Genomic DNA, 15,237 nt, shown 5'->3' on the forward strand with positions numbered 1-15,237 from the left:
TACACAGGTCTTTCTACTACCATTGTGTTATGCTTTAGACAGCTTACATTTTTAAAGAAAACTGAAGGATTTAGACAAATGCTTAATTAGCTGATTTTGGTATAGAATAGAAATGAATTATTATTCCATTACTGCTATCGAAGACATAAAATTGCACAAGCAATCTACTACCCAAAAGTAATGTCAATGTAATGTCAGACAGTAGAGTTGTATAACAAAACTAGAAGAAATTCATAATATTCCCAAACTCCATCTCCTCTCTGGATCAGAAAGAGCATTAGAAGCCAACACTGAAGTTCTTCACTTGTCCCATTCTAAGAAAGCAATAGAAAGATGTCAAACTCATGACCCATAACATTCATTAATGTACAGGGGGCTAGAAATATAAATGAAATTTGCCTAAGATTGGGCCAACAGAACATGCTTTTTTGCCTGTTAGATCCAGTTAAGAAAAGCAGTATGATTAAAATGGAGCTTGTTAGTTTTCAATAAAAATGTGACCAGATCACATTTATTACTGTGACTCAATCTGTAATATTTGAAATCTACAATACATCTGTGCATTAGATATTTTTCCTTTTAGAATGGTAAACAGTAAAACAGACTGCCAAATACAACCAAATCCCCAAAAACATGCATCAGTGACTCAATTCAGCCAGTCTGGACTATTACAATATAGAATCTGATACTGCCAGCTTTTGTATTTGAGACAGACACTAACCTGATAAACAGCTAACAGGCCTTAAAGAGCTGCCTGCACTGAGGCACATCAGTGGCCAAGAGCAACACACATAGGCTCAAGTCGGGGAAGTTTAATACAGATCTCGCTGGCTTGGTAAGGGTGGCCAAGGATTCACCTTTTGCTCTCTTCAAAGAGCTACCACTAGTAAACCTGAACTGCTGTGATTCCATGTACCCTGTCAGTAACACTGATGATGTATAAGCAAACTCGCCAGATAACTAGGCATTGTGTCAAGTAGCCATGTTTGGTCTGGTGTTCAGCCAGTAGCTGGCATGTGTAACAACACTTTTAACATTCCCTTCCTTTCTGAAGATTAAAAAGCAACACAACAAAACACCATTCAAAACTATTTCTGGTATTGCAGTTCAAGAGTTTGCATATTACCAATCTTCAAGTACTTGTTAAAGAGCAAACATTCAAGCCTGCTATGCTGCAAAAAAGTGAACTGTAAAAAAAGAGAAAGCAAGCAAGCAAGCAACAAACAAATCATCCTCTTCCAGGATCTCAAGAACAAAAAACAGCTGGCAAAGAACTCGGAGAATTTCAAGGAATGATGGATTCCCTATCTGTTTGCTTTCTTCCCACCACTGTATATGGCGATTAGACTTACACTGGTAAAGTTTTTTGGGATGATAATTGGAGCACATAGTAATCCAATTATGATGCTACAGGATTATCTTAAGATTCCTGAGAGTTGTGTTGGTCATGGATAGATGACTAAGTAATTGGGACTCTTTTTTTCCCTTTTATTTTACACAGAAAGCATGTAAGTGGCATTTCAATTGTGACATTTGCTTTGCTTTATTCTTCCAGTGAAGAACAATGAAAAAGGTCACTCTTTCAATGTATTTGAAGAGACAGGAAATCATTTTTTTGCTTTCAGTTATTAATTTAAGTAGAGTTGTGAGACTATAAACTGCATTTACACATCTGTCCAGCAAGTCATTCTTTTTTTTTTTTAAAGCCACGGAAGCTTAAGAATCATTCTTTCTGCAACATTTCAAAAGTTATCCCAAGTTATCATTAGTTTCTTCAAGTTTTACTTCATCTCCTTTTCTTACCATCCCCACACCAGCTTCTTCCTTTTTTTTAAAGCTATTTCTAAATTAACCACTGACTGTATCATGGAATAGTTTTCTGGTTGATTTCACATTTATTTTACCACCACAGAGTCAGTATCTTACTTTGCAATCATTTCATGTTTTCTCTGTTTTGACCATGGAACTGCCTTATATTGCATCACGTGACAGGGAAAGTCCTCAGGCACTGTCACCGCCATGAAGTGCACTTTTCTACATTTTTTTTTTTTTTTTTGAGTTGGACCTTCTTGATGAAGCAAATGCCAAAGCCTGTCCCCTCTTGCATGATCTGGCATCGCTCATCAACAGATTAAAGATCTGCAAATCAGCTACACCTGGCATATAGGCTCGCTGGCTGGAAGACTGCACTGGTAGATACTTGAGATACCTGAGGGGAAGCATCAAGTGCAAATTGGTTATGGGCCTTACAGTGTGCACAACAGGACCAACACATTTGAAAAGATAATTTGTATAACGCTGAATTTAAATTCTATTTTAAAATATCACAAGAGAGCACTAGGGAAGTTGTCTTAACTAGAACATGCATGTATCTACTGAAAACTCGGCTTGTTGGGTACATGTGCCTGCAGAAGCTAAGCAAACCTATACACCTACTTTGAGGTATCTTGTCCCACTCCCAGATATGGTGCTCCAAATACATCTGAAATATTTTACTGCTTCAAACTTAAAAGAAGCTGTGGATTAAAATGGAAGCGACACAACAGGCTTGCAAACACAGTAAGTTTAGCTGAAAAAAACCACTCTTATCTGCTCCTTGTCCCCGTAATTCTCATTGCATACAAAGAAGAGGTGTATGTTTCACTCAGAAGTGGCACTATTGGCCCCATTTTGGAAAGTAGTCAAGTGCTGCTCTACTCACACTTGCAAGTCTATGTAATCTCTGCAGCTAAGTTCCATTATCAAAAACCACCGAGGGCCAACTCCAAAAAGCATTTGATTCTTTAGAATGCTTTTGGAAGTCAGAATACGTAGTTAATTCCCTTTAAGAACACAGACTCTGGGTCACGTTGGAAAATGGGACTTCACACCAGCTTGTTTTAGCGAGTGGGAGGGTATAAACATCCCTTTTCACAGCACAGGGGCTTTCTGTGGGAAAGCTTAAGCCACCGTGAGGCATCAATGACAACGTAGTAACAGCTAGGGAACTAAATTAAAATACTTCTCTCTCCCACAAATGGTGATGACTGCAAGGCAGCCAAGAACTTCCCTGCGGATCTTGGAGACAAAAAGCATCCCTGCTGCCTACCCACCACCGTAGCCAGCCCCCTGCACGTCTCTGAGACCCACTGAGGACACGAGGCCTGCCCCTGCCTCAGGGCCCCCTCGGCCCCCCAGTTTCACCAAAGGGACCCCCTCAGCTTCTTCAAGCGCCCACAGCCCACTGGGCCCCACGTCGCTTCTTGGGGTGCCTCACCACACCAGGGCAGGCCCACCCGTGCCCTGCTGCCACAGCCCCCTCACCTTCCACCAGCTCGTCCAGGCTGGTGAGCTTCTTGCTGCCGTCGATGGTGTAGATGGTGCGGACGCCCTGGGGCAGGTTCACGTTGTCCGACAGGGAGCGGGTGAGCTCGGCGAGGAGGGCGTCGAAGGAGCGGAAGCGGTCGGGGGAGATGGCGTACACCAAGCCCTTGAAGTACTTGTCCCCATTGCGGTAGAAGCGGGCTTTGCGGGCTTTCTTCTCCGAGCTGAGCGCCTGCAGGGTGCGCGTCCGGTAGAGGCTGCAGTGGGCGCTGTGCGCCGGGCTGGGGATCAGCCCGTTACCCCGCGGCCCCCCGCCGCCGCCCGAGCCCGAGCCGGAGCCGCCGCGGCGGGGCCCGGAGCGCTGCTGCCTCTTGTCCCGCTCCTCGAAGTGCTCCAGCTCGATGCTCCGGCTGCTCGCCATCGGGCTGCCGAGCCCTGCCCCCGCGCTCGCAAGGGCTCCGGCCGCCTAATTCAACATCTCCCGCCGAGAGGGCTGCGGCCACCTGCCCCGCAGTCGCAGCCGCTGGCTCCGCCGCTCGCCGCCGCTCCCCTCGCACACAAAAGCATCCCTCACGCCTCGGCTCGGCGCCTCCCGGCGAACGGCGGCGCCGGGGAGGGAGGGAGGGAGCGCACGGCGGGGGGCGGGAGGCTCGGGGGAGCCCCGCGGCCGCGCCTCCGCGCCGTGCCCATATGCGGGCTCGTACAATGCGGAGGATGCCGGGCGCGCTGCTCCTCGCCTCGCTCAGCCCCTTCTCTGCCGGGGAACGGGGGGGGGGGTTTGATCGGGCCGCTCCCGGCCCCGCCACCGGCCGCCAGTCAGCGCGGGGAGCGCCCGGGTCCTCCGCTGGCAAGGGCACTACTCGCTCCCGCTGTACACAGAGAGCAACCGGCGGCCGCGGCCCCGGCGGGAGGAGCGAGCTGCGGCCCTGCTGCCGGCGGCCGCTGGGCCCTAGCGCCGGGCGGGCGGGAGCAGGGGCCGGGCTGCCCGGGGCCGGGCGAGCTGTTCACCACGGCACCAGGACAGCCCCCGAGCGGGGCGAGAGTGACGAAGCCGAGAGGGACGGGGGCTCTCCCGGGAGGCGAACGCGGTCCCGGCGGGCTGGTGTCCCTCAGGGCGCCGCTCTGCCCCGCAGAGGTGGTGGCACCGGCTGGCAGAGTCCTTCAAGGTGCTGCCGGCCCCTCAGGCGTGCCGGTGGGGCTGCCGATAGCCCCGGCCCTACTGTGACTCGGTCACTAGGCTGAAACTGTAGGCCGCTGTCTTTTCTGTGTGGGCCTCCCGCAGCGTATGTTCCCCAGGACAGAGAGCTCCACATCCCTGTAAGTTTTAGTCATAAGACTAGAAGGAATGGCCTCAAGTTGAGCCAGGGAGGTTTAGGTTGGAAATTGGGAGACATTTCTTCTCAGAAAGAGCAGTCAGGCATTGGAACGGGTTGCCCAGGGAGGTGGTGGAGTCACTGTCCCTGGGGGTGTTTAAGGAAAAGTTGGACCTGGTGTTTAAGGACATGGTTTAGTGGGTGATGTTGGTGGTAGGGGGATGGTTGGACTACGTGATCTTGGAGGTCTTTTCCAACCCTAATGATTCTATGATTTCCTTCTTTTGTTTGTGGATCCCACCATGGCCTCCGTTTATCTACCCGCCAGGTTTCCTGCTCTCTTAGAGGAACCAAATCAGCGGTAGCCCATTGGTAACCTCCTCAAGCGGCTTTAGCCCACAGTTTCCCCACATGGCTTTTGAATGTTCCCTGTGTCGCTCAAGTCAAATTTACTGTAGGTAGAAATGGCCTACAGATGCATTGAAATGGATGCAGGTTCAACTTTTATAAACATTTTCATTTAATTTTCAGCTAATACTGAACATATTTTCTTGTCTTGACATAATGTGTATTTGAAAAAAACAAAAGGCACTTACAACTAGGTACAAGTTTTCACTTTTTTTTTTTTGTGTCTTTCTCTTGCTTTGAGAAATTACAGTTTTGGTACCTCATTACAGGTGGTCCCAAAGTCTGCTCTTTTGTCCAGGTCCCATAAAAACCTTTGTACATTCCTTATACCACTAACTCAGTGTCAAAAGGAGGCACTCAGTTTGATTCTTTGTGTTGCAAGCGTAGCTTCTGCACATGGAGCTTTTGTATACAAAAAGTAAATTGGGAACTGAAAGACATACAGGAGAGGTTTATGAAAGTCCTTTTCACGCTTAGGACAGAACTTAGTTCAGCAGAGGGAGATGTTCTGCAAAGCTTAGATGTGTTTTTGTGTCGGTGCACAGCAGGAAAGATAAAAGATTTGCTTATCTTTTTGGTTTTGTTTTAGTAATTTTTGAAAATAACTTGCCATACTTTCTATGGATATATTATCTTTCACTTCTCATATTTTGAAATATCATTAACTTAAAACACTATCTCACCATTATTGCTGGAATTATTACAGAGTGGATGGAATATCTAGCTACAATATTCCTAAAGACAATACAAGGAAAATGTCAGCAACTCTCACTTTTTCTTGAAGTATCACTTTCTGTGATGCCTGGAAAGTTCCACAAGCAAAAGGAATTGATGAACCACAGAGCTAGATTATCCCCTTGTAGAATCAACAGAAGGAACTGAAGGAGTTTTGTTACAGATGGGACTCAAATAGACTACTGAGAGCAGAAATACAGACCATGCCTAGAAACTACAAAAGTCAGTGAAAACTTCCTAGACTGCTTCTGATGTGTGGTTTGTAGTCCTGTTTCCAGGCAAAGTTAGAAAGTTCAAACTCATCTGACTAACTGCTCCAAACTGGATTGGTGTCAGCTGTGAGACTGCATTATTCCAAATACCATTTAATGGTACCACATTGCATGGGTATGTGTCACCTTTGTGGTTGTGGAACAAGTCAAACTAATCATTTTAAGCCTCAGCTGAATGTTATTTGGACAAACTTTTTTTTTTTTTTTTTTCAATTTGCCCTAAGGCAGGCCACAAAAGCTCAGGGACATTTAACCTCTCCCCTCACACACCTTCTATCTCCTACCAGCTGTTAACTATTGCCTACTATCTGTGGTATAGTGCTTAACAGGGTGTAGAGGATTCATGCAGGCTAACATGTAAAATATACTATAAATTACTGTATTAACTATGGCTGTGACTGAATTTAGGTTAGAGAGTTCAGTGTCAGGACAAACAATTTACTGGTTTTGGGTTACTTTGCTGGGTGGTAGTATATGTCATTTGCAGGACTTGCTCTGATTTCTGCATGGGGGAGATGGGATGAGGGGAAACAAAAACTATTTACGGAGAGGTTGCAATTAGAGCTGTATGTATAACTGTCAAGGAAATGCCTGGTGGCACCTGAAGCATGTTTCTACAGCTTGTCTTCTTCCTTTTTGGTTCTCTGCAGACATTGTTTGTGTTTTTAATAAGCTCTCTAATATCCATGTGGGATTGGTGCTTCTATTCATAAATGTGCCTTTTCCTTGCTACCTCATTTCCCTTGAAGAGCTATCTGTAGTCTAACAGATGTTTTTGAAAGAATTTCAGAGGTGAGGGACAAAACCCCAAAACAACTCAATTTGCTGTTTAGTTACATTTGCTTTTATGCATGAGAAAAACAGTATGCATAATGCAATCTTATATGGAATTGTGCTATGCAGTCCCATTGTCTTCTTCCCGCTTGATCTTTGCAAATAGGGTTCACAAAATAGCAGTTCACTTACAAGCATGCAATGTTACATGTATAATTTTACTTTGGTTATGAACTGACATCTCCTGACAACATAATGAGTTTATCATTCATTCTTGGGATATTCTTATTCTCAGAATAAATATGCATTTCCCGTTTGAAAATGAAGGAGCTTCCGGTTTTAATGTCCACCTAATTAATCAATTCTCCTTTCTGTTTTGCTCTTTTTTTTCCCCTTTTTTTTTCCCTGCTTTAATGAAATAATCATAACCAGTTGGTGGTTTAAATCTTTCCCTGCATCTAAAAGACCTCTTATCTGTTTTGTAACAAGCAACCCCCCATAAGGAAATGCTAAAAGAAAGTCAAGAACACTTTGCTGTCAGACACAATGTCTTTTCTTCTTGCCTAAACTCCTTAGTTTCCTGATTGGAATCGGTAGAATTCAAGTTATGTAGCACACTTAACAGCTGAGTTATCAAAATCGAGTTCAGAATTGTGGTTTACCATGTATAAGAATGTTGGAAGAACATTTATGTGTCTGGCCTTTGCATTCAGCTTACTGCATTCACCTTGAAAATGATAATACATAATATTGCTAAAGAAGAAAAAAATTGTGTAAGCTTGGCATCTGTTAGCTCAAGATTCAAACATTCCTTGAATAATTCAATAACAAAATGTTTATCTGTAGCACCAATGATGTCAAATTTGAGTATTTAAGCAACAAAATTATTTGTAACCATTTATTTTCAACCAAGAATGTCAAAATGCTTTTAAAATATTCATTCAGCAAAGCCTTACGGCATCCCTGTGAGATGTTATGCCCTACTTCATAGATACATAAAATGGGAAACCAACAGTTTAAGGATCTTGCCCAAGTAATAGAAAAGTCAGATTGGAACCAACAACCTTCTCTTCAACCCCATTCTTTTAATCTCAACAGTGTCTCTATGAATCCCATGCAGAATACAGTATTGCTTTTTAAATGGCAGATGCAAATGTAAGCAACTGTACAGAAACAAAGCATAAAAAGAAATAGAGCAGCACAGATAGAATAGGAAAAGATACTTTAGCTTGAATCAGTAATAATTCCCATATGCTGCCTGTTTGTGTCAATGCTTGTTGATGAGTGGGAATGTCAGTCTGAGGCTTATTAAATATTGAATTATCATAGTACATCTCAGTGTACCATATTTAGAGAAATGTCCAAATCCAGTATCTGTAATACTTATCTGTATTCAAAAGACCTCAGAACTGTTCATGTTTCAACAGACTACATGCAAATGCCATACAGGGCTTCAGTTATATGTTAAAGGACGTTGTACACTAGCCAAAGGATTCCCTTGCCCTTAAATATATCTTGAATAACATTATTTCTGAACATTCATTTAAGAGTCTTGAAAGGAGTAAAAAAACATATGAATAAAAGCTTTATAAAACTAATCTTGAACCCGAAACACAGAAATGTAGAGATGGAAAGATGCTCGTGGTATGCTCTATTTCAATTTTTTGTACCCAGGAAGACTCAAATGCACTGAAACCATTCCCACCAAACATTTGCATGTCCTGCTTTTAAAGACACTTCATGTGTGAGATTTCTTATCAACCAGTAATGTGCTCAAAGGAATGATTTTCTTAATATTCAGTTATTTTCTCTTCCAGATTAGCATTTTCCTATAGAACTTCTCTAGCACTTAGCTTTTATTCAGCAGAATCACTTTTGTCCCATTTTGCTGTCTTTGATAGAGGAATGGATAAGAGGAGAAGGATGCCACCTCCATCCAGAGCAGTATGAATGAAGTTGTAAAATTCTCAAAAGAAGTAAATACTTCATGTAGACCTAGTCTTTGTAATACCGTGAACATCATGGAAGATAAAAGTTACCCTCCCAATAGACTCCTACTGAAGCCAGCTGGGATCTGGATCTTTTTGTGGTCCAGTAAAAATCAGTTCCTAGTTCTTCTTGTTTAGTGCCATGAGGTTCTGATCCTCACCTATTCAAATTTGAACTGATTAAATAAATTGTGTATGTGTCTATGGTATGCAGAAATGCCTAATTCCCAGAACCTTTACTGGTGGATTATATGAAGATCTTCAGGTTCCTTTTCCTATCAAATCCTCCAGATGTGATTCAGCATTGCCTTGAAAAGGAAAGTTTCCAAATAAAAACATAAAGGATGTGCAGCTGAAAGCTTAAAAAGGAAGAGGCATTAGAAGTACTGTAAATCATACTTCTTCATTAGTGAATCTGCATTGGAAGACATTTGTTAATTTTTTTTTCTTTTTTTTCTTGCCAACTGTTTAAGACAGCTACATTAATTAATATCAGTCATTTAGGCTTTGCATATGACAAGCCAAGGTTAATCAGAGGAACCCCAACTATCTAATACCACTGCAACTAGATAAAAATAAAAATATATTATTATTCTTATTGAAGAGTAGAGCATTAGTCTGTTATCAGATTATATATCTGAGAATACAAATAGAAATACAAAAACAGACATTGTAATGCAGTTACCAATTTAACAATTCTGCTTATATAATTCAAAAAAATATTAAGACATTTTGAATATGGGAGTTAACAAGACTGTTTGGTATGTTTTACAGGGATTAAATACATTATATATTCTAAGATTAGGATCTCAGCATAATTTATCTCCAAAAAACAACAAAATAGATAATTTCAAGAGAAAAAAAAAGGCACTATTTGCAGACAAAGAAATACCTCATCTTTTTTCCACTAGCCTATCAAGGAAGAAGTCATTGGGGCTTTTAAAACTTATCTAATACTGTTTTCCTGTTAACATTATCATCATTTTTTATATTATCCTTAATAATTTTAATTCCATCTGTTGCTGTTTAATATAAGACATCAAAATTCTGTATCTTTAGTCAAAATGACAGTCTGTCTAGTTGCTGTATGTCTAATTGAGCAATCCATGATCCAGGACTGAATGGATTGTTTCATCAGTTGTCTTACTTAAAAGTATGATTAGTCACACAGTCTTAAAAATAGGGGAGATGTAAGATCTTGCAAACAAAACTGAAGATTTATGTTATTTCAGAGTAAATTAATAACAAGAAGATTCAAGTACATTTTTTGAAGATCGATGCTAACGTTTGTTTGGTATAGTGAATTACCAATATACTTTAAATGAAAAATTAGTTGTGCTTTCTGACACAGCTACTTCAGCAAAGAGAACTGAAGTTCATTGATGACCAAAACCTGATGATATATGGAAACTAGAGATGGAAACAACAATATAGAACAATACATATTTTGCAACAAATGAACTGCTCAAGGAATTTTTGAAAACTGTAGTTTTATAATATGGTGGTTACTGAAATGAAGCCAACTACAAAAAATTCTCATGTATTCCGCCTTGTGCTTAGATGTTTCTTCCCACCAGCTGGGGTTGCTGCCTTTGTTTTTTCAGATAGAACCAACGGTGACATTATGATGCAAATTGGGTCAGGGAAATGACCTCCAAAAATGCAAAAGGACAGGAAAGTTGGATAGCATGTTCTTCAGCTAACTTTGAGAACAAAGCTGTTGTACAGTGTAGTTCTATGCCATTAACTAACTTTTTAGGTCTGTCAAGAAGCAGGCAATAAAATGACTAGAGAAAGAAAATAAGTAATCATTTTTTCCAGTTGCTTTCTCCCAGTCTCACAAATGACTTCACTGGCTTCAGGGGTATTGTCATCCATTACCGTTAAGATAAAAATATTCCAAGGATTGATTTTTTTTATATATAAAAAAAAGCGAATAAGGAGAGTTTACAAATTACGTCTTTTGATAATACCATCAAATTTCAAGAAAAGGAGACACAATGATGCCTTGCGTTAGAGCCATTGATACAGCTGTTAGAAAACTGATAAGCTTTTAAGCACACAAACCTCTTACATCCAAAAGAGAAGAAATTTTGCAATACCACTTGAAAACAAAACAAAACAAACCTCTAAGCCTAAGTTACTTAGGTTAATCAAATTTAAGATCAGAGTAGCATATTGACAAGAGAAAAGGTAGTAAGCTTACTAGCCTCATGGTACAAAGAATAAAAATAGGTGATCTTTGCTTGTGGGAGATAGAGGCATAATGAGGAACTGACTTCAAGAAAAACATGATGTGTAAAAAAAAACAACCTTTACTGAACATATGAGTTTTAATATCTAGTAGAACTCTAAATTTTACTTCCCAGGTTTACTTTTTGGAGGAATTTTTTTTAACTCTTGAGTTAAAAATGCCTCTTTAAGGGGCATAATTAACACAGCAGAGAATGATGACGTTTTACAGAATACCTTGAAGACTGCAGAAACAGTGGGATGAAACATAGAAGTAAAAGTGTAAAGTCATACATTCAGGGATTGATTTGTACTTCAAGGTGTGGCGCACCTCTTGGAAATAACAGAAAGGAAGAAAGAGCATAATGAACTATTGATTAGAGTTTTCTTTGAGCTGCTAACATGATACAGCTGTGAGAAAGGCAAAAGTAATCAGGAATATCAAGTGAGATACTTAATTTGAAAAAAAATGGTTGAGGGAGCCTCTTTCTGATCATGCAATGATTGATTGCAACTGAAATTCTGATGGAGGAGAATTAAGCTGTAGTTCTTTGCAGAGAAGAAGCAAACTACTAATGATAGTATATGTTGCTATGGCTAAGGTGAGCAAAGTTGTGTATGTGTGTGCATCTCTCTCTTGGGAAGCCTCATGCCTTGCCGTTGTTGTTACTTGGTTGTGGAAGTCCTAGGTAACGGTGCTATAGTTGGTATGAGACTGCAAAGTGCGTGAGACTTTTCTTGTTTTGTACCCTGCCAATACAATGATGAGAAATGGAAATCACTGATGGTAACTTTATAGCATTTTTAAAGGCCTATCACCCAGCTAGGTATGGAAGGGTACTATGAGTTGTATCTCCTTAGGATAGTGATTTCCACCTTTTTCTGTTAATATACGCTACACACACATGACTGGTTTCAGCTTAGAGCTCTGGTAACTTCTGTTAGAGAGTTGCATCTAAAGAGAAGCATTATTTTGGAGCTGAGAGGCCAAACCTAACCCTGCCCTTCTTGGTTTGTGTGACTGCTTTAGTAATTACAGCGTGGATGTTTTTATGTGTGATGTCAGATTTTCTAGAGAATGGCATGCTGCTGTTTAGTTCTTAAGTAAAAGCAAAGGTTTTAGTTGAACTTAGTAAAATTATTTCTGTTCAGTGGCACACTACAAAATGAAGTTCAGTTAATGGTGTCAGTTCCTGTACAGAAAAGAGCTAGCAATCAATTGGCTTTCATTTTGTAAGACTGTTGCCTTAATTTTTAAAAGGAGATCGGATACCATTCAGTGACTATTCCTTTAATCTTCATGTGCTCTTTCTGTACCAGTGATACTTTAGCTTGTACATTTCAGTATTCTTTGTATCTTTGACAACAAATCCATACATTTGACTATTTTCTGCCAGCACAACCATTTATATTAGAGGAGAATTGTGTCTCAGCTGCTACAGCCAGCATAGTCAAAGCTTATGCTGGAACTCTGCCAAATTGCACTTTTGGCCTTAATAAAATAATAAACGGTTGCTTTGGGGCTTAATTGTTGGCATTAGCATTGTTGTGAATATCACCTTTATTCTCTATAGATGACTTAGACTGAGAATATTGTTACATCATGACTTCTCAATTTACCATTTCCTTTAGGATCACTCATCCTGACAGATCTGAGGAGATGGAAAATAATTTGATTCATCAATAAAGAAATCACAAGAGGTAAGTGAGGGAAATTTGGTGAGTTTCTCAGGTTCTGGTAGTGTGAATGGGCTAGAAAGTGAACAGTTTGCTGTAAAGCTAGTCACGTCTCTTCCAGAAATGGTAGTGGTCTGTTCTGCTTTGCAGAGTAGGAAATAATATGGAATTCAAGTATTTTACATAGATTGTCAACTGCAGCCAACTATTATTCTTGAGAAGCCAAAGCCTTAAACTAAATAATTTTAAGGTCAGCTATGAATCAATCAGGAATAACTCTCAGTCATACATCTAGCTGAAGGGCACGAGAAGCTAGCTGCTGACAAAAGAGCAAGTATGACTATAGGCATCAAGTAACCTTGAGCCGTTCCAGAATCCAGAAAAATATTTGCTGAGGTCTGAATTTGGAAAGAAAGTAATAATTCCATATAAGTAATAAGGTTTAGTTCCAAATCAAGCCTGGAGAAATTTTAGGAAACATGCTAGCTCTTACAGGTTAAAAAAAAAAAAAAAAATTTTTTTCAGCGTGTGTGCTACTTTATAGAACAGAAAACTGTAACACTTGGAAACTAGTAGTTAGCCAGAGCAGATGATAGGGAACTAGGCTATTAATCTGCTTAACAAGGACATATGCCAAAGTAGTTTAAATTGTGCTGGTTTGTAATTCTGCTCTTATATAAGAGGAATTCAAATTTAGCAAGACATGCAGGGGTGAAAAAGAGTATGAGCATAGAAGTTCATTCCAAGTCCAAATGCAGTAACTGCCCTATTTCAGTGTTTTAGCCATTAATATACAGGCTTATGGTCCCATGTGAGCTGGGTTTACACCAGCTGGTATATACAGTATATTTGATTGGTGTGCAAACCTACATATGTCAAAAGTTACTCCATCTGGTTTTCTTTTTTTATTGTCTGATCTTTTACTGGCACAATAATCATGAGTCTGCTGTTACCATATTATAAAAATACTTGTAGTCTGAATTTATTTTATATTTTTTAAATAAATTAAACATTTTTGCAGCACACTGACTTTCATTTTGAATAGCAGGAAAACAATTGTGCTGTGGACATGCTAGAACTTTTGCTCCTCTGATGCTCTTTTACTGTAGAACAGGAGATTCTCAGAGGCTTACTAAAGTTTGAAATTGCAGGTTGATGTTATTTGGCCTTGGAACATCTATTAAAGAATGTAAGAGTAAACTGTGGATGAAAGCAGAACAGGGAATTAATATTTCATTTGTGAAGTATGTCTTATGTGAAAACCTTTTCAGATAAAAGGTCATGATCCTGTTCTTGCTTGACTGATACTTTACTATTTTGAAGGGAAGATTTTTATTTTTAATTAGAGTAGAAAATGGTAGTACCAACATTGCACTAGATTTTCTTTTCTATCATTTACCTACATATCTTCAGAGTGGTAATAGTTTCACAGTAGCAGAAATGTTCGTGTTTTGCTCCTTTGTCTACAGCAATGATAGTTACTTGCTTTTCAGGTAAAACATGATTTAATCGGGACGGTGAATGTCTGTGCAGCTAAATGCAGATACAACTGTATGCAATGCAGGTGTTCTGTGTATGTTTAATATTGTTAGCATGAATGACATCAGCAAGCTGAATGAAAACTAAGGGTATATGTGAAGTTCATAGCTGAGTTGACAGCATATGTTATTTTGTATTCAATACTATTATTTCCTGTAATAGCTATATTAAACTAGTACATGCGTTGCAACACCTGCACAATCATGCTTTTATTTTGCTGCATAGGCATACATAGAATGATAAATGATTATTACAATTCATCACCAGTTTGGATTAAGCTGTTGAGTGGGTACTGGATAGCTAGCCAGCTGTCTGGAGGAGATAAACCAACAAATTTAGCTGCCCTTGCGTTACTTTGCACCAGAGATGAAGCCTGCAATTTTTTTATACGTTTCTGAGGCTAGTATGTTCACAGGAGTCAACCCCAAGACATTTTCTCCAAACTTGCTGTCAATTGACTGGTAGTCTGTAAAATGCATTATTACAGCATGGTAAATAATGCTGAACCAGCTGCTGAATGGTGAGAGTCTTGTCTGGATATGAGGAAAATACTATCTTCTGACAGCTGTATGCATAATCGCCGGGGGGAAAAAGGTTGTACTGAAAATTGTTTAGGTCAGATTGCTCTGTATGATGCAAGCACTGCCATCTCGTGGGTAATTCGAGGATGTGGAGAATTCTGGGTTATTTATTTATTTTAGAGATATACATTTTATATGAATATTTACAGAAAGAAAATGTTAGTGTGGTTATAGGCAAAGAAAAAATGTGAAAATAACAATTTCCAAGGATAGAGCATGAAATGCATGTTGGTTATTTAGCTAATCATGTGTTTGTATCATGTTATACAGCTTAGTTGTGTTTTCCTCTTGTTGCCTTTTGTAAGCAGAGGAACATGTTTGCTACCGATGACATTTAACAGTAACAAAAGGGAATCTTAAATCTCTCATTTGCTGGAGTGCAATTATTTGTCAGCACTAAAAATAAGGGAGTGGA

The 15,237-nt window shown here is 40.0% G+C and overlaps 1 protein-coding gene across 4 annotated transcripts in view; it reads right to left on the bottom strand.

Moving 5' to 3' along the window:
• DCLK2 (doublecortin like kinase 2) overlaps nucleotides 1-4,005 on the bottom strand; it is an 86,524-nt gene extending 82,519 nt beyond the window's left edge. For 2 of the 4 annotated variants that reach the window (XR_004779219.2, XM_035550187.2), the window contains exon 1: nucleotides 3,304-3,951. Coding sequence is in view for 2 of the 4 variants with exons in the window: in XM_035550187.2 (XP_035406080.1) it covers nucleotides 3,304-3,724 (421 nt within the window). In the remaining 2 variants the exon portion in view is untranslated. Of the gene's footprint in view, nucleotides 1-3,303 lie in introns of all 4 variants that reach the window. The other 2 variants (XR_004779220.2, XM_035550178.2) reach the window with 2 other exon arrangements.
• Between the last annotated feature and the right edge of the window lie 11,232 nt (nucleotides 4,006-15,237).

This window comes from Cygnus atratus, chromosome 4 (genome assembly GCF_013377495.2).
Source record: "Cygnus atratus isolate AKBS03 ecotype Queensland, Australia chromosome 4, CAtr_DNAZoo_HiC_assembly, whole genome shotgun sequence".
NCBI classification, from domain to species: Eukaryota; Metazoa; Chordata; class Aves; order Anseriformes; family Anatidae; genus Cygnus; species Cygnus atratus.